The sequence below is a fragment of the Dermacentor variabilis genome, chromosome 4 (assembly GCF_050947875.1).
Source record: "Dermacentor variabilis isolate Ectoservices chromosome 4, ASM5094787v1, whole genome shotgun sequence".
In the NCBI taxonomy this organism is placed as follows: Eukaryota; Metazoa; Arthropoda; class Arachnida; order Ixodida; family Ixodidae; genus Dermacentor; species Dermacentor variabilis.
The window spans coordinates 228,410,926-228,438,743 of NC_134571.1; the positions used below are offsets into that span (position 1 = coordinate 228,410,926).

The following is a 27,818-nucleotide window of genomic DNA, read 5'->3' on the forward strand; positions in this document are numbered from 1 at the left end:
CGTTAGCAAAGACGGCATCCAGCCCGATCCGGATAAAATTTCCGCGGTGCTCTACTTTCCACGTCCACTTCGTGCAAAAGAACTGCGCAGCTTCATTGGGCTCGCCTCATACTTTCGACGTTTTATCCGGAACTTTGCCAGCATTGCCTCGCCCCTCCAGAAGCTCCTTGTTAGTTCCAGTTCCTTCGATTGGAACGATCAGTGTGAAGCCGCGTTCCAAGAACTCAAGCGCTCGCTAACATCCCCACCTGTTCTTTGTCATTTTGATGACAAGGCGCCCACATTAGTGCATACTGATGCTAGCGGTCACGGAATTGGTGCCGTACTGCTGCAGCGCGACCACGAATTTTGCGAAAAGGTTGTTGCATATGCAAGCCGCACTCTCACTTCCGCGGAAAAGAAGTACTCGATAACCGAACAAGAGTGTTTGGCTGTTGTCTGGTCCATTCAGAAATTTCGTCATTACCTCCACGGTCGACATTTCACGGTTGTGACCGACCACCATGCCCTATGTTGGTTGTCGACGATCAAAAACTTGTCCGGGCGCCTTGGCCGCTGGATACTCCTATTACAAGCATATGATTTCAATGTCCTATATAAGTCCGGACGGAAGCACCAAGATGCCGATGCTCTTTCACGATGCCCATTACCACCATCATCGGAGCACATCACATCACCTTGTCAAATTGGCCGCACGGAGGACGCTTCGTCTATTACACCGATTTCTTCCTTGTCTTCATCAAACCGCCTTTCAGTGCTTTCCACTCACCAGCGCGCCGATTCCTATTGCCATAGTATCATCAATCGCCTTAGCGGTGTTTCATCTCCACCCAATGCCAGGCTACGAAAGCAACTCAAACTGTTCAAGTTTGAAGACGACCTGCTCTACCGGTACATTTTTCACCCGGAAGGCCATCGATGGGTTCCCGTTCTACCGCGCTCTCTTCGAACTGCAGTTCTGCAGGCCTCGCACGATGACCCTACGTCAGGCCACTTGGGTTACAACAAAACACACGAGCGCATACGCAGCCGATTCTATTGGCCAGGCCTTTCCACGAGCATAGCTAGATATGTTGCCTCGTACACGCTTTGCCAACACCGTAAGCGACCTACTACTGCTCCGGTCGGGACCCTACAACCACTTCCCTGTCCAGCACAACCCTTCTCTGTCGTCGGCATTGACCTTTTCGGGCCACTCCCACCTACTCCAGACGGCAACCGATGGATCGTCGCTGCTGTTGACCATTTGACCCGGTACGCTGAAACAGCCTCAATACGCTCAGGAGCTGCCGCAGAAGTAGCGGCCTTCTTCTTGCAGGCTGTCTACTTACGTCATGGGGCGCCTCACGTTCTTTAGAGCGACCGAGGCAAGACATTTCTTTCAAGCACTCTTAATGAAGTTCTGCAAGCGTCCAACACCGTGCACAAGACAACGTCTAGCTACCACCCTCAAACCAACGGCCTAACAGAGCGATTCCATCGCACGCTGTGTGACATGCTATCCATGTATATTCAACCTGATCATCGTAACTGGGATGCGATTCTCCCATTTGTAACATTTGCGTGTAACACGTCTGTTCAACGGACTGCCGGATACTCTCCGTTTTTCTTAGTATACGGCCGCCACCCAACCTCATCACTCGACGTTTCTTTCTTCTCTGGCCCCGTCAACGCTTCACCATTCATTTGCGACCAGTTTGTGTCTCGTCTTGCCCAATGTCGTCGTCGCGCCCGTATGAACACTGAAGCCAGCCAAGACGATCGCAAACATCGGTACGATGCCTCTCATCGCGTCGTTTCCTACCGCCCTGGTGACGATGTGCTCCTATGGACCCCTGCGCGAACACCCGGTTTATGTGAGAAGCTTGAGTCTCGATATCTTGGCCCCTACAAAGTCATCGAGCAGACCTCGCCGGTGAACTATCGAGTTACACCTGTTGAGACCCCAACCGACCGACGCTGCCGCGGAACAGAGATCGTGCACGTTTCTCACCTGAAACCCTTTCATCTCCGTTCCACTGTCTAATGTGCGGCCAGGCTGGCCGCTTCCGTCCACGGGGGAAATTAGTGTTAGCATTTATGCGGACTTCATCTTCATCTGTACAAAGTCATCATCAATCATCGGCTCGTGTTCGTTTTTGCTTCGGCGCCCGTCTCAACCGTGGTCTTTCAATATATATATATATATATCTATATATATATAAATTGTAGCAAAGAAGAGGAACACAATAGTAGGCCATCCTCTCTCCAGCGCTGTTCTCGGGGAACGGAACTCGTTCTGAGAGTCCGTGTACTGCGCTGACGGTCAGTCCAACTTCTAATAAACGCCTTTGCAAGTAGCGGATGTTGCTTCGGCCTACAACGTCAAAACTTGGATACCGCCCCCTACGCTCAACCATGCTTGAAGACGCATCCCAACAAACGCCTCCTCAGTCGGTCCGGCACTCTGGCATGCCTCACCTTAGGCATCCTGCCATTTTCAGCGGCGCGGACGACACCGGCGTCCAGGAAGACATGAAAGGGTCATCATCATCATGATCATCATCATCATCATCATCATCATAAGCCTGGTTACGCCCACTGCAGGGCAAAGGCCTCTCCCATACTTCTCCAACCACCCCGGTCATGTACTAATCGTGGCCATGTTGTCCCTGCAAATTCTTAATCTCATCCGCCCACCTAACTTTCTGCCGCACTCTGCTACGCTTCCCTTCCCTTGGAATCCATTCGGTTACTCTTAATGACCATCGGTTATCTTCCCTCCTCATTACGTGTCCTGCCCATGCCCGTTGCATTTTTTTATTTCAACTAGGATATCATTAACTCGCGTTTCTTCACTCACCCAATCTGCCCTTTTCTTATCCTTTAACGTTACACCTATCATTCTTCTTTCCATAGCTCGTTGCGTCGTCCTCAATTTAAGTAGAACCCTTTTCGTAAGCCTCCAGGTTTCTGCCCCGTACGTGAGTACTGGTAACACACAGCTGTTATAAACCTTTCTCTTGAGGGATAATGGCAATCTGCTGTTCATGATCTGAGAATGCCTGCCAAACGCACCCCAGCCCATTCTTATTCTTCTGATTGTTTCAGTCTCATGATCCGGATCCGCAGTCACTACCTATCCTAAGTAGATGTATTCCGTGACCACTTCCAGTGCCTCGCTACCTATCGTAAACTGCTGTTCTCTTCCGAGACTGTCAAACATCACTTTACTTTTCTGCAGATTGATGTTTAGACCCACCCTCCTGCTTTGCTTCTCCATGTCAGTGAGCATGCATTGTAGTTGGTCCCCTGAGTTACTAAGCAAGGCATATCAATAGCGAATCGCAATTTACTAAGGTATTCTCCATTAACTCTTATCCCCAAATCTTCCCAATCCAGGTCTCTGAATACCTCCTGTGAACACGCTGTGAATAGCATTGGAGAGATCGTATCTCCCTGCCTGACGCCTTTCTTTATTGGGATTTTGTTGCTTTCTTTATGGAGGACTACAGTGGCTGTGGAGCCGCTATAGATATCTTTCAGTATCTTTACATACGGCTCGTCTACATGCTGATTCCGCAATGCCTCCGTGACTGCTGAGGTTTCGACTGAATCAAACGCTTTCTCGTAATGAATGAAAGGTATATATAAAGGTTGGTTATATTCCGCACATTTTTCTATCACCTGATTGAGAGTGCGAATATGGTCTATTGTTGAGTAGCTTTTACGGAATCCTGCCTGGTCTTTTGCTTGACAGAAGTCTAAGGTGTTCCTTATTCTATTTGCAATTACCTTAGTAAATAGTTTGTAGGCAACTGACAGTAAGCTGATCGGTCTATAATTTTTCAAATCTTTGGCGTGCCCTTTCTCATGGATTAGGATTATGTTAGCGTTCTTCCAAGATTCCAATATTCTCGAGGTCATGAGGCATTGCGTATACAGGGTGGCCAGTTTCTCTAGAACAATCTGCCCACCATCCTTCAACAAATCTGCTGTTACCTGATCCTCCCCTGCGGCCTTCCCCCTTCGCATAGCTCCAAAGGCTTTCTTTACTTTTTCCGGCGTTACCTGTGGGATTTCGAATTCCTCTAGACTATTCTCTCTTCCATTATCGTCGTGGGTGCCACTGGTACTGTATATATCTCTATAGAACTCCTCAGCCACTTGAACTATCTCATCCATATTACTAATGATATTGCCGGCTTTGTCTCTTAACGCATACATCTGATTCTTGCCAATTCCTAGTTTCTTCTTCGCTGTTTTTAGGCTTCCTCCGTTCCTGAGAGCCTGTTGAATTCTATCCACATTATACTTCCTTATGCCAGCTTTCTTACGCTTGTTGATTAACTTCGAAAGTTCTGCCAGTTCAATTCTAACTGTAGGGTTGAGGCTTTCATACATTGGCGTTTCTTGATCAGATCTTTCGTCTCCTGCAATAGCTTGCTGGTATCCTGTCTAACGGAGTTACCACCGACTTCTATTGCACACTCCTTAATGATTCCCATAAGACTGTCGTTCATTGCTTCAACACTAAGGTCTTCTTCCTGAGTTAAAGCCGAATACCTGTTCTGTAGCTTGATCTGGAATTCGTCTATTTTCCCTCTTACCGCTAACTCATTCATCGGCTTCTTATATGCCAGTTTCTTCCGTTCCCTCCTCAGGTCTAGGCTAATTCGAGTTCTTGCCATCCTATGGTCACTGCAGCGCACCTTGCTGAGTACGTCAACATCTGGTATGATAACAGGGTTAGCGCAGAGTATGAAGTCAACTTCATTTCTGGTCTTGCTGTTCGGACTCCTCCACGTCCACTTTCGGCTATCCCGCTTGCAGAAGAAGGTATTCATTATCCGCATATTATTCTGTTCCGCAAACTCGACTAATAACTCTCCCCTGCTATTCCTAGTTCCTGTGCCATATTCCGCCACTGCCTTGTCTCCAGCCTGCTTCTTGCCTACCTTGGCATTGAAGTCGCCCATCAGTATGGTGTATTTTGTTTTGACTTTACCCATCGCCGATTCCACGTCTTCATAGAAGCTTTCGACTTCCTGGTCATCATGACTGGATGTAGGGGCGTAGACCTGTATAACCTTCATTTTGTACCTCTTATTTTCATAACAAGACCTGCCACCCACTCGTTAATGCTATAGAATTCCTTTATGTTACCAGCTATAGTCTTATTAATCAGAAATCCGACTCCTAGTTCTCGTCTCTTCGCTAAGCCCCGGTAGCAGAGGACGTGCCCGCTTTTTAGCACTGTATACGCTTCTTTTGGCCTCCTAACTTCACTGAGCCCTATTATATCCCATTTACTCCCCTCTAATTCCTCCAATAGCAGTGCTAGACTCGCCTCACTAGATAACGTTCTAGCGTTAAACGCTGCCAGGTTAATATTCCTATGGCGACCTGTCCGGAGCCAGGAATTCTTAGCACCCTCTGCTGCGTTGCAGGTCTGACCGCCGCCGTGGTCAGTTGCTTCGCAGCTGCTGGGGACTGAGGGCCGGGGTTTGATTGTTGTGTTCATATAAGAGGTTGTGGCGAAGTACTGCACCAGGGTGGCGAATCCTGCTCTGGTGAGGGAGTGCGTTGCCGGTTCTGGTCACCGGGATCAGGCCACACTCCAGGCCTGTTTATGCAATTTTATCAACACGCGGATCTTTTTTTTATCCGGTGGAATTGCGTGGCACCGGGATTCGCGACACCACAGACCTCTTGCACGCAAGGCGGGTGTTCTACCTCTACGCCACCACTGCACCGCTACGCATGAAAGGGTAAGCGCACGTAACAAACGGGACGATCCCGCCAAACTGAGCAACGTGCTCTTCTATCTCGCGGGTGTCGCCAGTCGTTGGTAGAAAAAGAATGACACCGATTTTCCGACGTGGTCCTGTTTCAAGACCTCCTTAGTGGCTGTGTTTGGTCCCCCTACTGTGCGCTAGCTGCGAGGGGAATCGCTTTTGCGAGAACGTGCACAGCAGCCGGGTGAGTCATTTACCAGGTACGTTAAAGATGTACGGTACTTGTGTAAGACAGTCAATACGACCATGTCGCAGTCAGACAAAATCATAAATGTCTTAAAAGGGATAGATGACGATGCTTTCAGCATGCTACTTGCCAAGAATCCTCAGTGCGTGGCAGACGTCATCACTCTATGCGAAATCTACGAGGAGCTACGCAGGCAGCACTCGTTGACACGTCGCCCTTCCACGCGCGACGACCGGATTGCTGGTTTGGCTCTCTGACAAGTCAGCGTTGCTTGCTGAAACGAAGGCGTTCGCCCGGCTTGGAGAACTGGTAGGAACCCCTCCTTCCCCCAAAAATGAAAACTTTCTGCCTATGCCTCACGGTATATTTCCCATTATCTGTCGACTTCACTGCGCGGCAGCTGCGCTATTTTTCCTGCCTATGCTCTCACGATGCTTTCTGTCATTCATCGATCACTCGCCGTATGTCTTTGCTCCTGTAGCTTTTCGCTTTCCTTTTTCTTTCAAACAAACGTGTTACTCCGCTTTGCGTGTTTCTTTCGTTCTTACGAATAGAAGGCCTCTATAATGCTTGGCCATTTGCCGAATTCTTTCTCCACTCTTGTGACAGAATGCAAGGTGAGCTCCACCTTCCAGTAGGCACGCAAAATAGAGGAGAAACCCAAAACTGGTTACATCATTGGTCATCATCATCATCAGCCTATTCTATGTCCACTCCAGGACGCAGGCCTCCCCCTGTGATGTCCAATTATCCCTGTCCTGCGCCAACCGATTCCAACTAGCACCCGCGAACTTCCTAAGTTTATCGCTCCGCCTTGTCTTCTGCCGTCCTCGACTGCATTTCCCTTCTCTTGGCACCTATTCTGTAACCCTTATGGTCCAGCGGTCATCTAACCGACGTATTACATGACCTGCGCTGCTGCTTTTTTCTATTAATGTCAATTAGAATGTCGATACCCGTTTGCTCTCTGATCCAAACCGCTCTCTTTCTGTCTTTTAAGGTTATGACTAGCAATCTTCGTTCCATCGCTCTTCGCGCGGTGCTTAACTTGTTCTGAAGCTTCTTTGTCTGTCTCCTAGTCTCTGGCTGATATGTCAGCACTGGTAAAACGCACTGATTGTACACCTTCTTTTTCAATGATGATAGTAAGCTTTCAGTTAGGAGCCGGCAATGGTCTGCCACAAGCGATCCAACCCATTTTTATTTTGTGGATTTCCTTCTCATGATCAGGGTTACTGTGATTAGTTGACTTAGGTAGAGCTACTGCTTCAAAAACTCTATAGGCTGACTTGCGATCCTGAACTCTTGTTCCCGGCTATTCATCATTATCTTTGTCTTCTGCATATTAATATTGAACTCCGCTGTCATAATCTCTGTTAAGGTCCTCAATCATTTGTTGCAATTCGTGTGCATTGTTGCTGAATAGAACAATGTCATCGGCAAACCAAAGGTTGCTGAGATATTCGCCGTCGATCCTTACTGCTAAGCCTTCTCAGTTCACTAGCTTGTATACTTCTTGCAAACACGCAGTGAATAACATTGGAGAGATTATGTCTCCGTGTCTGACCCCTTTCTTTATTGTTATCTTCCTGCTTTTTTGTGTATAATTAAGGCAGCTGTGGAATCTCTAGATATTTTGTAAGGTATTTACATAATAACCGATGGTCATTAAGAGTTACGGAATGGATTCGAAGGGAAGGGAAGCGTAGCAGAGGGCGGCAGAAAGTTAGGTGGGCGGATGAGATTAAGAAGTTTGCAGGGACAACATGGCCACAATTAGTACATGACCGGGGTAGTTGGGAAATATGGGAGAAGCCTTTGCCCTGCAGTGGGCGTAATCAGGCTGATGATGATGATGATTATTATTATTTACATAAGTCATTACAAACAAGTTTTGTAATGCATCCAATTCTGTAAATAAAATGTTGTTACATCTTGAACAAATTGTGAAGAGCCAGTGATGGAAGCGATTTGATGAGGAAGGCCATTCTGGCCATTTCTGACCTCATCGCTAGTTATAGGAGGAGTTTCTGTATCCTGTTCATCACTGTTTTTAATTGAGGTATCCTGACTCCTCTGGGGAGTGTACAAGTCAGTACAAAATTCTTCCGCTTCTTTTACTATATCTTCGTGATTGCTGATGGAATTACCCTGGTTAAGTTTTAGAGCATACATCTTGGTTTTTCCTATGCCAATTTTCTTTCTCACTTATTTCAAGCTACGCGCATTTTTTTACGGCTTCTTGAGACTTTCTCACGGTATGGTTTCAAATATCACTTATTTTCGCCTTATTGATCAGTTTTGACAGTTCCGCGAATTCCATCTTATCTCTTGAGTTGGACACTTTAATTCTTTGTCGTTCATTTATTAGGTACTCAGTTATTTGGGATAGCTTGACTTCTGCTTTTTTTTTTTGGTGCCTTGCCTCTCACTTCAATTGCTGCCTCTGAAGCCAGCCTATGTACAGTTTAATTCATTCGCTCTATGTCATCGTCATCTCTCTGTTCTAAGGCTACATATTTGTTTGGAAGCACCAGCCTGAGTTTATCTGCTTTTACCCTTACTACCTCTAGGTTGACTTGTTTCTTCATTACCGGCTTTGAGGTGAGGTGAAGGTCAAATTGAGGTGAACCCTAGCACCCATTAACCTATGATCACTGCACTTTACACTACCTATCCTGCATCCTGCACCTACCATCCTACATCCCATCCTACATCCTGCACTATGTTGGGATCAGCACAAATTATCAAGTCAATTTCCTTTTCTGTTTCACCATTAAGGCTTTTCCAGGTCACTTTCTGTTGGTATGCTTCCTAAAAAAGATGTTCATTATTCGAAGCTTATTCCTTTCTGCGAATTCTACCAGCATCTTTCCCCTAGCCTTCCTAGAATCAATGCCGTAGTTGCCAATTGCTTGTTCACTATCCTGCTTTTTCCACACTTTTGCATTGATGTCCCCCATTACTAAGTATACTGAGTTTCCAATTTTCTATTCGCTAATTCAACATCTCCATAAAACTGATCTACTTCATCATCATCGTGACTGGATGTTGGAGCGTAGGCTTGTACTACCTTTAATGTATACCTCTTGTTGAGTTTGATTACGACTACAGCTACCCTCTCATTAATGCTGTAGAATTCGTCAATGTTGCCCGCCATGTCCTTATGGATTAGGAATCCTACCCCGTATTACTTTTCACCTGGGAGGCCACTATAGCAGTGGACATCTCCGTTATTCAGCAATGTATAAGCCTCCCCATTTCTTCTAATCTCACTAAAGCCGGTCATTGGTCCTTCATATTTAATCCTTTTCCTGCGAATCCTTGCAGTACAATTTATTTTATGCTGTCGTGGGGCTATTGTAAATGCGGTATCCTTCTAAATACGAAGATGTGTTTTAGCATTCATGGACAAGAAATCATGGAGGTCGTATGTGCTATAGGGGTTGAAACGCGCCCATTGCCGCACGATGTGGCGTTGAGCGAGCAGTGACGGCGGTGTAACTGCCAAGCTTTCATTTGTTTTGTTCTTTTTCGTTAGTTTTTTTTTGTTACACAACAAGCGCTGAGCCCGGAGATGAGACACTCGCGATGCTTAGAGCCGCCGAGCGACGTATGGTTTAGTTTTAAGAAATTTTTCTACCTAATGGTGCCAGGTGCATACCTGTCCGAACTTCTTGCGTAGTACGAAGAAGACGGTCTCGGTGAACTCGAAGATGCGGAACATGTAATACCACCACGAGAGGCTCACAAGCCGTAGCGTAGCCGGCCGCATGGACGTGTCCACCTCCTGTAGCATCAAGCTGTAGCCGTTCTCGACAAATGCCAGCCGAACGAACTCGGCGAGGAAGAAGGCACAGTTGAGCACCATGAACAGGTTGTACACGAGCACCAGCGGCTGAATGTGGAAGGGCGTGCGGCCCTTCATGGCCCGCGGGCCCAGCACCTTGACGACGTACACGTAGAACGCCAGCAACGCCATCAGTGGCGTCGCGCTGCCGGTGAGAAACCAGCCTTCCGATCGTCGGTCGGGATCCGGGAACCAGCGCCGCGACGACATGCCTTCTAGGCTGGAGACCTGCGCCGAGAACTGCATCAAGGTACCTCGCCAACACTCGGGCGCAAGCTGGCCTGCGCTCTATTCATACGTTGTAGTGACAGCGGTCTCAGGGCCAAACTGAGAGTCACGAATTGAGCACTTTATTTGGCCAACTTGTGAATACCAATACAAGTAACACTCGCAGCACAATCATAGCGGCGATCATACTCCTTGGCCTTCGAAATCTGATACACGGGTCACTAGCTATTTACACATGGCGCATCGTACATACCAGCCAAAGCCACCTATATTTTGTAGGAGGCTACGCACCCGCGTAATCGCTCGTGCTCGCGTACGTTCAAGAGTGTACACGAATATTCGTGTCGCACTACATCTGATTAGGCAGGATTCTTTCGGTATAGAATCAACGACAACGTTCCCGAATGCTCCGATGCATGTAGCCGTCTTGCACCTAGCGATAACATTGTAGCAGTTGTTACGCGGTTAAAAACGGTATCGGCCAAACGCTAAACTATCTACCTTTGTCAATGCCCCCCTATGGGATTTACAGCGATGCGATTTACAGCGAAGCTGTTTACCTGACGTATGAATGAGCCGTATGCGTGGTCTCGTAGGGGGAGGGGTGCTTGGAGCATCTGGGCTGGCTATGTCCGCGAAGTTAACAAAAAGGAAGGTGGTGCTGCGAGGTCTCGTAGGGGGGCATCCGGGCTGACTAACGTCCGTATAACGAACAGAAAAGAGGACGAGACCAGTGGAAAAGAAGCAAAGAACTCGTGATTTCACCGGCGGAGTGGGTGCGACGCAGCCCGCCGCTGTTGGTGCCGGCTACGTCTGCCGTCGTCCGCCCTCAATACAACGGCGCGGCAGTTGTGGCGGGAAAACATGACGATGTGCAGTGGCCTGTAAGAACTGGACTGTCACTGCAGAGGTAGACCATTGCAACAGTTGCAACTCAAACAACAATGAGAAAGAAATTGCAAGACCACGCGTTGTGCACACGTCTGAGTATGACAAGAGGCGTCGACAGCAGAGACGCGACTATAACCAACGACAACGTGCCCGTGCGAAAGCGGAGAATGCGGCCAGTGACTGCCTCCGAAGAACGTCATCGAGAGCAGATGCGAGAGTAATCGTCGGCGTCGAAGATCGCGCACTGGAGGCCGCTTGTAAGCGTCAAGCTAGCTCGTTCAAATCTGAGCCCAAGCGGCAGAAGCGTGTGTTGCCACATCCTTCGAATTCCACTGGGGTGAATGCCAAATTCAAGAAAACGTTTCTGGACGCGGAGCTTGGCCATAGTGGATTGGAAAAGATTCGCAGGCAAATCCGTCACCATATGAACGGTGCGGCCCTTAATTTTTTTTTTCAAAGGATGTGGCTAAACGTACGTCCGACGTCGCCCTCCAATTTTCTTAAGAGGTAGGTTAGACGGATTCGCCAGTGTTTGTATAGGTGTAAGTCCGACGTGCCTCGTTAGTTTTGACATCTTTCACATTAGCATACGTCGGGAATAAGCGCGTTGAACAGCTAAATACGTGTTTTTCTCTTGTTAGCGCTGTCAACCCGCCGTGGTTGCTCAGTGGCTATGGTGTTGGGCTGCTGAGCACGAGGTCGCGGGATCGAATCCCGGCCACGGCGGCCGCATTTCGATGGGGGCGAAATGCGAAAACACCCGTGTACTTAGATTTAGGTGCACGTTAAAGAACCCCAGGTGGTCAAAATTTCCGGAGTACTCCACTACGGCGTGCCTCATAATTAGAAAGTGGTTTTGGCTCGTAAAACCCCAAATATTATTATGGTTAGCGCTGTGTATATTGTGCGGCAGCGCGCGTTGTACCTGCTTCGGCACAGCTCGCGCAGATTAGCGTGCTCTTCATTGCTGCAAGAACTTCCGCGTTTGCTTCGATAGACCCTATGTGCGTTTTCACAGCAAGAAAAAACGCATTCGGTGCCCCTCGACGCGACACTGTGACGAGTGCTTATCGCGAGTAGAGCACCGCTGCAATTACTCTTCTCTATGCGTGATTGGTGGAGATCTGTTCATGGCGCAGCATTTCAAAATTACGAAGACGTTGAAGTCGAAACTGCAATCCACAATTTTACAGAATTGTTAACTAGCGAAAGCAAAGATGCGCTACTCTTCGTACAGTCAGCTCCGCCGAGGACACCTTGAAGGGGCCCTGAACCACCTCTCGGGCTTGGTGAAATAACACAGTCCGCGGGTAGCACACGTTGTTGTGAACATCTCAGCCAAGTTCTGCTGTCGTACGCGGTCCGTGGAGCTCGCAAGCGGAGCGCGAAGTCACCTTTTTCTCCAACGCTTTCGTTTCAAAAACCCCGCGATCCTCGCTCTCTTCTGTGCTTTATTTCGTCATACAGCACATTCCAATACGCGGCTAATATTGGTCGCTGCGCTCCACTACACCGCGGCCGCCGCGAGGTGCCGTCACGAGTCGAGTGGCTAAGCGCAGAGTTTCCTACAAAAATTGCTAGAGGGAACTCTGGCGCTGCAGTCGTTGTCCTACCATGGGAATGATGGGAAGTACATGGATTTGTCTGATCTTCGTGCTTGTGGATTCAGACGTTCTTGTGGCTTTGTATATTACGCTATATAAATCTTATTGTCATATATTTCAGCGCAATCTATATTCTTCGAAGTGCAGAAGTAGCCGGGAACGCGTACAATTGCTATTGCAACGATTGAGCTTGTCCAGGCGGCCAAATCGAAACGCGCCAAGCGTCTCAAGGCACTGGCATGCCCGCGATAAGTTCATAAGGGCGTTTCATTCGCTTGTCAATACATGCGTCCGTGGCTTAATGATTCTGCTTCTGGACGCCTTGTAGTACGGACGCAAAATGAAAGGCGCCTCGAGAGCTGCGAAAGCGGCCGACGCTGGCCGTGGTGCCCCGTGTTCTGCGGTGCCCAAGGATTACCGTGTTATCTTCCCTCCGTTACCAACAGGTGAAGCACAAAGGCGCGCAGTTGACGTCACTGGACGACCTTGTAGAATCGACGACTTCCGGAAGCCCTTGGAGGATGCTGGAGTAATTCAGCAAGTAGGTGTAATTGGTGCATACCAAATGTCGCACATGTGGCTGCTGAACATGAAGACAGATGAGGCAAAGCAGGCGCTGCTAGACGCAGGACCGCAACTGGTGAAGAACCGGCCATGCCTCGTCATTGATCTAGCGCGGCAAGAACTCAGGATTAAGCTACACTGGGTCGCGTTCGACGTCACCTTTGAGACCATTCGACGAGCCTTCCGAGAGTATGGCGAGATAAAGGAAGTCATTGATGATCGGTGGAAGGCCGAGGACTTTGAGGGCGCCAAGTCGTCTTTTGACGCCGAGTGCGTCTTTTGCTGCGCGAAGGTGTCACACCAGACCGTATCCCACATCAGATGCGTCTTGGTAGCGGCACTGCGCTAGTGGTTGTGCCGGGACGTGCCCCGTTATGGCTTCGTTGTCACAATACTGGACACATCCGACGTGAATGCCGAGTGCCCAGATGCGCTGCTTGCCGAGCGTTCGGGCACGAGCAACTCTGGCGTACTCACTCGTACGCCAGAGTTGCAAGCGAAGGCGGTGAAGTTGACCGGAGCGAGATGCTCTTGGACGAAGAGGAAGCGGAGAGCGTGGCTGGGATGGTGGCATCTATCAGCGACGCGGTCGCTGTGGCGGCGTCCACCAGCTATGCAGGTTCGCAAGAGAACAGGGCTGCAGACGCTCGGGCAGGAGACGCCACCATAGAGAAAGGAATACAAGATCGGACACTCCCATAGAGCCCAGCGGCCAATTCGGCCGCTGGGCTGTGTCCAGAGCATTGAGTCCAGAGCAAGCGTGTGTCCAGAGCATTGACTGCAGCGCACCAAGCCGTCGGCGTTAATACCTCAACCAGACTTCCGATTACGGTTTTGTGCGCGGGAGTTTTGAAAATAGCTTGTACGCGCCACACCGGCTCCGCTTTTTTTTTTTTTTTTTACAGATCAACCGCGTGCGCTCTTCGCGCGAAATCATTTTACTATTAAGTAAAATTGATGGCGAACGATCTTCACAAGCCGTCATCGAATATGTGCCACATGCAATTTCATAAAGACGCAAGACGCCTTGTGTAATGAGGACATGTTTATTTTATGCTTTATAAATGCTCGTTGCGGGCTTCTTGTGCATCCATCCAACGCTGTGGCACCAGGTAAGCAGCAGTAGTTTCCGTAGGAAGCTCCACCAGACGACGTCAGGTGAAAAAAATTTCAAGAATTATTTTGGCATCGACATGTAATAATGCGTGTAGAGGCGAAGCGCGCGACAGTGGTGAATGCGCGGCATTAAACAAAATCAGTTTGTATTTACACACACGGCGTAAAATATGCGCTACTCATTCCCAACAATACGGTACATAACACAAAAAACATTCTATTTCCAGGCATTACCCTCCTCCCGGGCCTTATTTCCTGCCCCATAATGGCACGATGACACGGTCTACTGCGCATTTCCAGAACTTGGCTCGAACCGGCGTGATGTAGTAGTACGCTGCGAACACACAGAGGCGGCCACAACACAAGCTCTCAGCCAGACCATGCTGTGCGCTCGCCGAATTCCTTCTACTCGCACTCAAGACAAATGCGTGGGTGCCGTTCAGAAGACGGAATTTCGGGTTACTAGTTCCTGGCGCTTGAGCTCCTTGGCGTTATTTTTTGCGCGTTCTGCCGGCGCTAGCAACACACTCCCGTGTTATCACTCTTGACAGTTGCTCGTTGCGTTTTCGACAAGCGTGTGTCCAAAAGAAGGCTTAAATTGTTGCGGGGCCATAATTGTCACAAACTTGTCGCAGTAAGCTTCAGCACGCACCAAACTTTGTCACCACGGTCTAGCTGCTTTTCGCTGCGTCACGACTGCCGCGGTGTGCGTGCCTCATAACAAAAGTGCCGAAATTAATTGTTAACAATGTTCGGCGTCAGAGAAAGCGCCAGGAACTTGTCTAGCCAGTGCATTAAAGAGCGAAACTGCGCACCACGGCCGAGCTGCTTTTCGCTAACCGCGCCGCAGCGCCAGGCGCGCTGAGTGCGCTTGAAAAGTACCACAAAAGCTAACGAAATCAGTTACAATAATGTTGGGGGCCAGAGAAAGCGCCAGAACTTGATGCAGTAAGATTCAGTTTACGCGGTACTGCGTCACAGCACCCTGTGCGACTAGCGTGCCCAAAAACTACCGAAATAAGTTAAAGTAGTATTGGGACTCATAGAAAGCGCTGCAAACGTGTCCCAATACGATTCATTAATTCAAATTAACTGCGCCATGATGGCCGCGCTGCTTTTCGTTGCTTGAAATGCGTCGCAGACTGTCGAACAAAATTTCTCACCTTGCCATAGTCCAATAGTGCAGCGGTGTCATGTCGAAGTTCAGAAGGAAAGCAAGAATTCGAATGGAGCCCACCAAACCAAGCTAAATCCAAAAATAGAAAAGCAGGCGGACGGGTCAACCAACAGGCCAACGCTCAGTTGCGCGGCCGGTCTCGCTCGCTTCGGCGGTGTGTCTGACGAATGACGCAAGCATCTGGCTCGTCATTCGCGGATTCGCCTGTCGCAAGGCAACGGAAGTGGGCCGCAAAGTTTTAATTTAATTTATACGCAGATATTTTTACTTTTCCCGGGAAAGAATAAAAACAAATAAAACAATTTCTGTTAATCTCATTTCAAATTCTTTTTTTTTTTTTTGATGCTCGCGGCACCAAACAGTCGGCGTCAATACTATAGCATGACGTATTTCCTGTTTCCACTTTTCGCCGAGCGTCCGCTCTTGTTAAATTCCTTTCTCTATGACGCCACTGTGGAAGACGCTTCGACCACATAGAGTTTCTAAATAAATACCCTAGAGGGAAATGTGGCGCTAGTGTCTACGGGGGCTCTCATGAGCGTTGCCTCAACCTATATGGGAATGATGGGAAGTACAGGCTTCGGATTGACTTCGATCTTTAGACTAGTGGAGTTTTTTTGCGGAGCAGTAAACAAAGCTATACTCACATATGATCGCGTAAAATCTAATTTTATGACTGCAGTATGTTATATATTATGTACAACACGCTACATAAGCTTTATATGACTTCGAGATGGAGGCATGGTTCCCTATGGTTTATCACCAGGACACACCAGGGTATGCATTTTTGTGCGATTCTGTTCCCGATTTAAGGCCAGAGAAGAGTTACTTATTTATTTTTGCAACAGCAATAACAATCGTGCATGTACTTATATAAACATACTGAAGTATTTATGGAAATGAAAATGTTCTATTGTGAGAAAGTGTTGCGCCCTTGAGCGGACTGCTACAAGTGTCTCTGCTACGACGCCTGCTCGACGCCTGCTGTTGTCTGCGAGACTTTTTTCGCAGACAACAGGCACTTGCAAACTCTCTCGCTCTTTCGAAAGGCTGCGTCGGGTGTCACGATTGCTGAACGTCTTCAAGTACTTTCAAGCACATCTGCTGCAGTGCTAGCTAGGACGCTAGGGGCCTCCTACGAGTATATGCTTCATCATGTTTTATATTCACATACCGCTTCCGAAGCGTTATGGCGTGGCTTTGCACTTACCCATTTTGCGACACTAGACTAAAGTCAGGAAGCAGCAACCTTTCCTACCACAAGCAAGTTTGTGTTCTCAAAGTCCTAAAACACGCATTTCAATGAGCACATAAACGAGCAATGCATTATGAAGCTCTCAATAAAATTTGATCGTCAAGCCACTAAAAGTACAACTGTATATGTCTTGTATCAGTAGTGCCTTCTTTTTCCTATTCTGAAGTTTCATAAAGCATGTAACGCTACAGTGTTAGCCTAACACACTTAACAAACCAAGGTCCAAACGCTCAAAACATGTTCTTTCAACGTTTACGATGCCGTCGCTTTCTCGTCACGGCTTCGACACCACACCGCGACACAAACATCGTCCCCACGCTGGCCCAGCACACTATCGCCACTTCGAGCAACACAACAAAGGCAGAGAGCTTTGCGTTGCACTGTCCCACTGCAGGTTATAGCAACTGCGCTTGAAGCGAAACCAAAACTACCAAAAAAAATACTTGTAGACTAGTTCGCCAGTCAACAGAATGCCAATCCGAAGCCTGTATTTCCCATCATTCCCATGATGGTTGAACGATAGCAGCGCCAGATTTCCCTCTAGGTATACTAATATGAAACTGCGCACATGCTTCGACGGGAAAGCAAGGGGAAAGTAGGAAGAAGGTTCGGCAGAGCGCCCTTCTGAAACCCACTTTTTAGGAAAGCAGCTGCAACTAAGTGTGACCTGGAGTGGCGAGAAAACAGCTAATCTCAAGACCTCAGTGATCTCAGTGCAGTTGCGACGCTCGAAGACAGTGATTCGACGGACGAGGCTGCAATGGACGCCGAGGCAACGAAGCGCCGACTCAACAATGCAAGCACGGCTTCTCAAGACGCGCGGCTACGAGCAACGGAGAAGCGTGTGACCGAGCCTGGAAACAAAAAGCCTCGTGTGGCCATCAGCGGTCGGCGTCGCTTACACGCGGCGGCGGCAAGTCGACGCCCTGAGCGTCGACTGGACTGTGATGCTACAAGGCAAGGTCTGTGAGGGGAGCCTCGTAGGCTTGGTCTGATGTCACTCGCCAATATGGACGCCTTAGAGAGGTCGATAAATATTGCAACACTTAACGTCCGAGGGCTTAGTGCCAAGAGGCGGCAAAACCAACTTTACCGCCTGCTAACGGAGCACAATTTTCATATTGTAGCCATTCAGGAGACAAAAGTAGAGAGAGAGGATCCGACAGAGCGTATGGTGCATCCTTTCGCGAGACGCTATAATGTGTGTGTTGCCCATGCGGTGGGGAGGTATTCGGGCTGGATTTTGTTAATTCGACAGAGCCTTGGTGCTGTAGTGCAGTCGGTGACTACCTGTGAGTCAGGCCGTTTCATTGTACCAGACTTCTCCCTGTTAAAAGAAAATTGGCGGGTAATTTTGAAGAAATTAAGACGTATTTGAAATGCGAACGTAGACTAATCCTGGCGGGAGATTTCTATTGTGTCTGTGCGAAACGTGACAAAACCAGTGGGAAACACAATGATGCAAGTACTGCTGTTTTGAACGATATGATTGCAGAATTTCATCTAGAAGACGTAGGTGAATGTCCTTGCGGCGGAAAAGCGGTCACCTTTACCCACTTTTAGGGTGCGAGCCATGCTAGACTTGACAGAGTGTACATGTCGGCTGAACTAATTCAGTCGTGCCGAGATTATCGGGTCACACCTGTTGCGTTTAGTGATCATTGTTTGGTGTCTTTCCGTGTTGGAAAAGAAAAAAAATAATAAAAAAATTTCCTGGGATCTCTGGAAATTTAATGCAAACTTGCTGAAAGACGACGAGTTTTGTAAGCAGTTTCTCAAGGCTATAGATAAAACAACTCAAAATTTAGATAGTTGGGGACATAAATGGGAAGTTTGTAAGCAAACAATTAAATTGAAAGCACTTGAATGGGCCAGCGTTTTAAGTCACGCGAAAAAGGAACTTGAGTCCTGTCTTAGATGGAATCTAAAGCAATTATTGGAAGCGGAAAGTATACAACCAGGTTATTTCTTAGAAGGCATAAAAAGCATAAAGCGAAAACTTGAGCTGATAGACCAAGAGCGATACAATGAAGCATTGATTCGAGCCAGAGCTGAAAAATCGTGCACAGGAGAAATGCCAACAAAACGTGCCTTGGGAATCGAAAAGAAATATGCTTCCTAAAATGCAATAACAGAACTAGAACATAATGGGTCACTGTCTACCGACAGAGAAACAATACCAAGTTCTTTTTTTGGAATATTACAAAGTATTGTTCTCTCGTAGCCAAGTTGACACTGATAGATTTAAAGAAGACTTCATCTCATTGATGCGAACATTAGATGATGAAACTAAGGAAATATTAGAAGTGCCCATAACAGTGGAGGAAGTTAAGAATTCGATTGACCATTTAAATAATGGCAAATCACCGGGATTGGATGGCTTAGGCACTGAATTGTACAAGGCGTTTAAGGGTGTTATCGCTCCTGTTTTGACTGAAGTATACGAGGCTTACGCGAACAAACATCTACCGCCGTCCTTTTTGTCAGCACACATGGTCCTAATACCAAAAACTGAAGACCCAATCAAATTACGTAATGTCACATCGTATAGACAGATTAGTCTGACAAACATAGACTATAAAATAATAATGAAAGCATTGGCTAACAGGTTGCAGACAGCAATGAAAGATTTAGTCGGTCCACATCAAACGTGCGGAATAAAAGGAAGGACAATTATGACAAATATACACATAGCACGATCAATACTTGAATGCTGTGACGCAATGCAACTCAGTGTTGCTATGCTGCAAGTTTACCTTGAGAAGGCATTCGACCGCGTGCCGCACGATCTGCTTCTATCTCTACTTGAATATGTGAATGTAGGCAATGTGATCAGAGGAGGTGTACGGATGGCTTACGCCGGAGGTACGACGAGATTGATAATAAACAAATCAGTAGGTGAATACATACCAGTACAGCGCTCAGTCAGACAAGGGTGCCCGTTATCACCGCTTTTTTTTTGCATATATATTGAGCCCTTTTGTCTAAGCGTAATTAGGAACAACGCGATACCAGGATTTCACTTACATCATGCCGAGGTTAGCCTTCATGCTTAAACTGATGACACTGCAGTTTTCTGTGTTGATCATGAAAGTATAATGCATACTGTCTATGGTGTAAAAAGTTTCTGTCAAGCAAGTGGTAGTGCAGTAAACAGGGACAAGTGTCTTGGGTTTTGGCATGGGGATTGGGACGTCGCACCAAGGATGTTTTGTGAACCTTAAATGGCAAGAAACACCGACAAAATACTTAGGAGTGCCCCTGCAGTACTACTCTGACAACAAGCCTTATTGGGAAAAACAAACAGAGGTGTTACGTGAAAATACACAAAAGTGGAAGGGATGGGATAAGTCGTTTTTCGCACGGGCCACGACGTGAAACCTATTTCTCGTGAGCAAGCTATGGTATGTAATGCAAGTTTTGCATTGCAGCAGGTTAAATGTACAAAAAATGCACAGAGTGTTCGCGGTTTTTGTCTGGAGCTCTCTATGGGACAAAACGAGCCGAACAGATCTGTTTAATAGAGGGAGTGATGGTGGGCTTGGTTTAGAGCATCTGTGTGTGAGACAACTCGTCAGTTGATTTGTTTTTTTTTTTCAGCGATGTAGATGATGCCTTTCTTAGAACTATGATGCAACTGAGGCTGGGTAAGGTGCTACCGGAGTTTGTTGTGTCTTCGTGTGTCAGCAAGGACCAGTACGGGGATATCTAAAAGAAGTGGTGTCATCTTCAGGCTTCTTATCGGTGCGTTTTTCTTTGCAATATATGACTGATGTGTCACGTAAAAACTGTACAGTGACCTTGTAGATGTTATTTCCTGTGCCATTGTACCTTGAATTATACTGTGCAGGCAAAGGAAAAGATGTTTTGAAACGCGTTAAAAATGCTAGTTGCGCCAGGGGTTAAAACCTTTCTTTTTAAGCTGCACATAGGAACCTTACCTGTTAAAACATGGTTAGAAGAAAAGGGTTTATTTGTTCCGCGGGGTACTCATTGTTTGTTATGCAAAAACCCAGAGGCAATTGAGCATGTGTTTTTATATTGCTGGGGTGGAGTGTTCTTCTAGAACATCTTACAGAGAACCTTGAAAAAGAGTTGCCATTAAGTCCGCATGGAATCCGTTATCTCACGGTTGAAAACAACGATGGTGTGCCTTTCGATCGGGTTATGCTCCTCGGCCTGCACAGTATATGGCGGACTCGGACTGCTGTACACAATGCGGATATTGACGCCAGACCAGTTCGCGAATATTTTTGCGAATCGGTGTCCCATTTTGTCGAAGTGCAGAAGGTACAGTCGTATGTACCAGAGTGGGCTCCAAGATTATAAATGTTGTTGCAGATGCCGAAATACTGATGACTTGTAGTCAGCAAACAGCTGACGGCTCTCGGTACTATGATCGTGTTAATCTGTTCTTCTGATCTCGTAAACTCTGTGTGAAGCGAGCCAATAAAGAAAAAAAAAGCGTCCATGGCTTAATGGTTTCAATGTGAGGCTTCTATGCTAGAGTCACTGTGTTCGAATCCTGCCGTCGGGCAATTTTAATGATATTAAATTATTTATTACGTAATACACTGTTGAAAATGACGAGTTTACAAAGTCACAAAGCCGGTTGAAGCCAAAAGGACGAAGTTTAGGCAAATCCATGTACTTCCCATAATTCCCATGATGGTGCAACATTGCAGCTCCCGTAGACACTAGCGCTAGAGATTCCTCTAGTAATTTTTGTAGGAAACTCTATGGCCAAGCGCACTGCGGCTCTCTGAGGACAGCCGCGTTCAGCTTACGTTTAGCGCGGCATACGCACAAATCGGAAATTTCAACTGCGCGCCACGGTGACGCCTCCGCCGTAGCCTTCGCAGTGCAAGGCATTGGGGGAGGAAGGGGAGCACAACTGAGGCCGGGTTTAATTGCCGATAACTCCGCTTCTGCGGAACGCATTGAAGTACTTTTTGCGGCAAAGTGGATCTGAAATAGCTTATCTTCACTTCAAATGTCTTTCTCAACTTCGATAAAAAATGGTTCAGGGCCCCTTTAAGTCCCCTTCAGTTTTCGTTCGCGAAAAGGTGCGAGTGAGCTTTGTCATACCGTTTGCAATCTTTCTCAACGCAGTTCTTTCTTGACGCTTCATTGGGAGATTGCTCTAAACATACCTTTAGGCAAACCATTAATAAAAACTTGAAAATTGGTAGCGCGAGTTACAGGATCAAATCAGATGTCATCGTTCTGCATACGCTTAAAAGAACTCAGAAGCGTTTTCGGCCGTGCCAGCAGAAAATACGGACTTGTACTTTGATGTTGCTTCGTCAACTGAAGAGGGCGAATGCTGTATGTGGGGTTCTGCGCAAACGAGAATACACGTAGAATAGCTCACAGGTTCTATGCAAATCTAGACAAATGGCATCTATGTCGCCGTGGCGAAAGTTTGCATCGTACTCACAGACTGGGCTCAAAGGTCTCCGAGAAATGTCGACCCATTATAGTTAAATTCGGCCCCTCCAAATTGACAAGATTATGTCGCAAAGCACATAGCTCAAGAATTGAAAAGTATCATTTAGTGAAGACCTTTCTCGCACCACGCACCAGTCCCGTAAAAAGTTTGCTCAATTCACTAAGGCTTCAGGAGGTAAGTATCTCTTGCGGTCGAACTGAATGTACATCAAGAAAAAGTGCTGCGTCTATGCTCCGCCACCGATCGTGTTTCTGACGCAGATTTTGCTGACAGTCACCCCAGAGGGAGTGGAAGCAGATCTACTGTTTCAGCTTCTACGAATAATATCACGAATGCTTGATCCACCGCTAACAGCTCTTTGGTGTTGCTGCCTGCTCGCCCGGTCGCTGAACCAATGTGCGCTGCGCACGTCAAACGCGACGATCTGTCTTCAGCTGAAGTCTTGACTGAAAGTTGCCTCTCGAGTGATGTTGCAGATTATAAAATCTTTCAATGTGAAAGCGTTTTCAACTGTTTTCCGCACGCTATCTTCTCGAGTGCTGGTGGCGGGTGTCGCTGTACCTGATCGCGGCGTGAGTTGTGGTGTTTTACATATTGCTGCACATTTGGAAATCGGGTGCACACATGTCACTCTAGGATATCGTGATTTTATGTTTTGTGCGGGAGCTATTGGCCGCCGAGTTCACGCATGTTATTTAGTTCCGGTTTACATGATGAATTAAATGAGTTAAATGTGCGGTTCCGTTCAAGTCCACTCTTCCTTCTCGGCGATTTTAATTTTCCAGCAATTAACTGGCCTGACTCTGTTCCTTTATCTGACGGTTCATCTGAGTGCCCTCCCTTCGTTACCTTCTGCCTGGATTTTAATATTAAGCAACTTGTCCTTCAGTCTACACAATCTACACAGCCTTCTGTTAACATTCTTGATCTCCTTCTCACTACTACACCCCAGTTTGTTTCCTGTTTGAGATATTTACCTGGTTTTAGTGATCATTGCCTCATTTATCTTGAACTGCACACTTCTGTTCTCGCTACCAAAATGCCAAAAGTTACCCGACACTATAAAAACTCCGATATTGAGTCTTTAAAGCTAATACATTTTTTATCGCTCACTTCATTTCCAATTTCCACACTCCCAATGTTGATCAAAATTGGACCTTAATCAAGGAAAAAGTCAGTTTTAATTAATCAACTGATCCCTCAGAAACGCATCCTACCCCACTCTCGTGCTCCGTGGTGCAACGTGCGCCTGCGGCGCCTGCTGAACAAAAAGACGGCAGGCAGAGGCGACACAAGCGGTCGAAAGCGGAAACGCTTACGCCACCGCCAACGCGGAGTATAAACACATTTGGTCTGACGCGAAAGCAAATTTCTCCCAATACACGCTCCCCTTTTTCATAGAGAAAACCCAGAGGAAATTTTGGAATGTGGTTAGCGGGAATAAGCCGAATACAGTAGGTCTCTGTGATGATAACAACCACTCCAATACGCCAGAGTAACTGCTGCAAAGTGTTGAAAGAACTTTTTACCTCGTGTTTTTCCTCTGCCTAGCCGATTGCATTCCCTCATCCTTGTACATCTGACTTTCTACCCATGCATCCAATAATCATTGATTCCGTTGGTGTGACATGTTTTTTATTGAAAGGCAAAAAAAGATTTCATCTAGTTTAGCTATCCGGGGCAAAAAAACGAAGTTTTTGAGAAGTACATCTACCTGCTTATAATTTATTTATTTATTTATTTATTTTTTTTTATTATCGTACTCTCCAAGCCCGGGGCTAGAGAGAGGAGTGGTAATTATTGCAAAGAAATTCGTTTCCAATATTCTTGAAGTTGGTGGCGTCAGAAATGGCAGTGATGGAGGCAGGTAGGTGTTTCCAGTCATTCGTTCTTGGTCAAAAGGAATCAAAATAAGCGTTGGTGCGACAAGTTGGAACTTCAACCTTAAAGCGATGATCCGAGCGCGACGATATGTATGATGGCGGGAAGATTAGTTCATCTTTAAGTGTTTCGTTAGTGTAATAAACCTTATAAAAAAGGCATAGGCGAAAGTATTTACGACGTAACTAGGTTAGGCAAGCCAAGGGTTAGCTTCATTGACGAGACACTTGCATGACGAGAATAATTCGAAAGAGTAAAACGAGCAGCTCGGGTTTGAATGGATTCGATGGTATTTTTAGCTGTAAAGTAGAAGGGTCGAAAATGGAGCATGCATATTTAAGTTTAGGCCTCACTAACAATTTGTACAGAAGTAACTTGACGTCTGCAGTTGCCGACGAAAAATTACGCTGCAACAACCCAACCATGCGATTAGCGTTACGGTAAATGTAATTAATATGAATGCTTCATGTAAGATTGTGTGTTATCTGGATACCAAGATATTTGTATGACGAAACATTTTCTACAAGTATGTTGTTAATATTGTACGTAGGAAGGGTGGTATTTCTGGCAGCACGGCACACACGCATAGCCTTACATTTATTAGAATTGAGCTTCATTTGTGATATAGAACACCATGATGTTACTATGCCAATGTCTGATTGACGAGTATCGCAGTCGCCAGGTTTAGAGATGACACGATAGAGAACACAGTCATCGGCGAATAACCTAATTGATGATTTAATTTGGTCTGGGAGGTCATTAATATAAATTAAAAATAGTAATGCTCCTAGAACTAACCCTTGCGGTACACCGGAGGTTACTCGGTCAGTGGAAGAGAAACATTCGTTAGCATAAACAAATTATCAGCGGTTACACAAAAACACTTAATCCAAGCAAGCACGTTAGGATCAATGTTGAGGTTACCTAATTTAGTTAGAAGTAATGCATGTGAAACAGTATCGAAGGCTTTGGCGAAGTCTTAAAAAATGCAGTCAATAATAATGTTAGCGTCCATCGCCTGGAATAAACCATTAGTAAATGACAAAAGCTGTGTTTGCAGGAAAAGTGTTTTCTAAGTTCGTGTTGGTAGGGCGTAAAAAATAAGTTTGACTCAAGCAATGGAATCAGGTGGGAGTAAATTATATGCTCCATTAATTTGCAGGGAACGCTGGTTATGGATATAGGTCTAATTAAGTGGGGAGTAACGATTACCAGATTTATGTACAGGAATCGCTATCCCTGCCTCCCAGTCGTTCGGAAGGCTCTTGGTTTGAAGTGACTCAGCAAAGATTTCACTCAGAATTATAGATGAATATGTAATAGTTCCCTTAGGAAATTTCGAGTTGATACCACCTACTCCAGTGCATACAGAAACTTTTGAGGTCTGTATCAACTTTACAACGCCATCAAGGTCAATGCTAATAGGAAGCATTATAAAATAATGCACATCAGAAAAAACAGCGCTTGCGCACAGAACAGAATCCGTAAATACAGAGATGAATGCGTCATTCAACACTTCACAACAGACGCTGTGATCGACAGGTTCGTTGTTCAGATTCTTCGTGAAACCTTTGAACAGCCATTACAGAGTTCGATCCCTCATGACTGGAAGGTCGTTCCATTACATTAATCAACTTCGGTCTTTACAGAAACGTGATTGCACAGCGACATAGCTGACGACTTAGTATTTTCTTCTTCTTATCAAGTTTTTCGCAGAGACAGAAGAACCAGGGTAGTCGAGTACCAATGCCTCAATATTCAATTGAGGCAGTAGTACTCGACTGTTCTTGCGATTATCAGTGTTATGCTTAAAGATATCTTGCTGGGGTCATAGCTTCATCCTGTTAGTATGCTAGAGGCCACCTTATTCTACTCCTGATTGCCTAATTCAATTACGAGAATGTATGTACTACTGTCTAAATAAGAAAGTTTTCTTGCTTGGTGGAAGTCGCCGAAGGGAGCGGACGCGTCTCACGTCGGCTCAGTTTTCCAAGAAGAATTTCGCTGTGATTATCAGTCATTTAGCCCATGAATTTAACACCAGCGTATTCAGAAAGTCACCAAGATTCTACTGGCACCATATTCAAGGTGGGAAACGCCTTCCTTCCCAATTACAGAAGCTTTTGACCGGCTCAACGCTAACCCTCACCGGAGTAGTCCGCACGCTGGGCCTCACCAGCCACCCGAGGGGACGCGCCAAGCCCCTTCGCTCACGCGGGCGCTCGCTTCGCCCAAGCAATGATGTAAGTTCAAGTGAACGGGGAGGACATCTCCCCCGAAGAGTTTCTCGAGGGCAATGGTTGGTGCACCATCAGATACAAGACCCAATTCAACCGCGAGACCGCGCAAAGCAAAACCGCGAACGGAGCCCACTCTCGCACCGGTGAGGGAGCGAACGGCGACCGACAGCGTTCGCGTTAAAGACAGCGTAACTTCAAGCAGCAAGCCATAAGGAACAGCAAAATGCCACTACTCCCACGAAGTGACTTCAAGATCGTGATACGACCAAGAGAAGGCCTCGACGTTGCCGCCACCAGAATCGTGTGCCTCGCATCGGCCATATACCGGGCGGCCAACGTACCGGCGCAAGAAGCAGGGGAGGACACGGTGTGCTCCAACAACCGCCAGGACGTCACAGTCGTGAGTGCACCCCACGCCGCTAAGTGCAGACATTTGGAAGCCATCACCATCGGTGATCGCCGCCACGAGGTGAGTGCCTACGAGACGGCCCCCGACTACACGGTGAAGGGAATCATCATGGGGAATGCACGTCCAGTCCATTCACACCAACATCGTTCACGCACGCAACCCCCACGCCCTGGCAGCCAAACGACTCACTAATATCAAGACGGTCATAGTGGCCTTTGAAGCACCGCGAGTGCCCTCCTACGTCAGGTACGGCGGCGCCCTCCTTCGCTGCGCCCTGTATCGCAAGCAAATCGACATGTGTGACTACTGCGGGAGACTCGGCCACCGCATGGACGTGTGCCCTAATCCTCAGGACAAAGTGTGCCGTGATTGTGACGCCCTAACCCAGGCCACGACCACCAGTGCTCCCCCCGTTGCAAGCTGTGCGGGGGAACACACATGATGGCGGATCGCAACTGCCGCGTACGATACAAGACCCCCTACGTCGTGACAAAAAGGCAATGGGAACGACGCAGGGCCACCGAGGAGGCGGCCGCCAAAGCTGCCAGCCCCGCCAGCAAGCCCCGCTCAAGATCCAGGACCCGCAGCCGAGGCCGCTCCCGCTCCCGGAGCCGCACCCCAGACCCCCGGCTGCAGCAGCAGCAACGCCGGTCTCGCAGCCGCACTTACAGAAGGACCCCAATGAGAGAAACCGAGACCACCGAGAAGGTGAGCTGGGCAGATTCGATCACGGGAAAACGAGCACCAACTGCGAAGGCTGGCGACAAAGCACCCGCTAAGACAGAGAAGGAGATAACTAAATTAATACAGGCGATACAAGCGCTGCAGAAACAAATAGAACACATGCAGACACAGATTCGTGCAAAAGACGACCTCATAAAACAATTCCAGCATGCCGTGAGAAGCGGTACCGATACAGAGGCCATGCAGGAAACTCAAGAACCTATAGAGGACGACGAGGTCGTGTGCCCCGACACTAAACGCAGACCCACTCCCACACAGGCCACACAGCCCACGCAGGGAACAGAAAAGGAACCCGTAGAGGACAACGAGGTCGAATTCCCTGATAATAAACGGAGACCCACTCCCGCCCTTACAGAGGCAACACGACCTAAGCGCACGCGCGCAGCGATACGCGACGCGCGAATAGATGCACTCGAGGCTCGCTTAATCAATCTCGAGGAAAC

General features: G+C 47.3%; 1 protein-coding gene across 4 annotated transcripts in view; it reads right to left on the bottom strand.

Moving 5' to 3' along the window:
• Positions 1-27,818, bottom strand: part of LOC142580154 (very long chain fatty acid elongase 7-like) — a 238,171-nt gene that overhangs the window by 76,587 nt on the left and 133,766 nt on the right. For all 4 annotated transcript variants that reach the window (XM_075691012.1, XM_075691011.1, XM_075691013.1 and 1 more), the window contains one exon: positions 9,629-10,042. In XM_075691012.1, coding sequence (XP_075547127.1) covers positions 9,629-10,024 — 396 coding nt within the window. In that variant the 5' untranslated portion in view covers positions 10,025-10,042. The remainder of the gene's footprint in view (positions 1-9,628; positions 10,043-27,818) is intronic.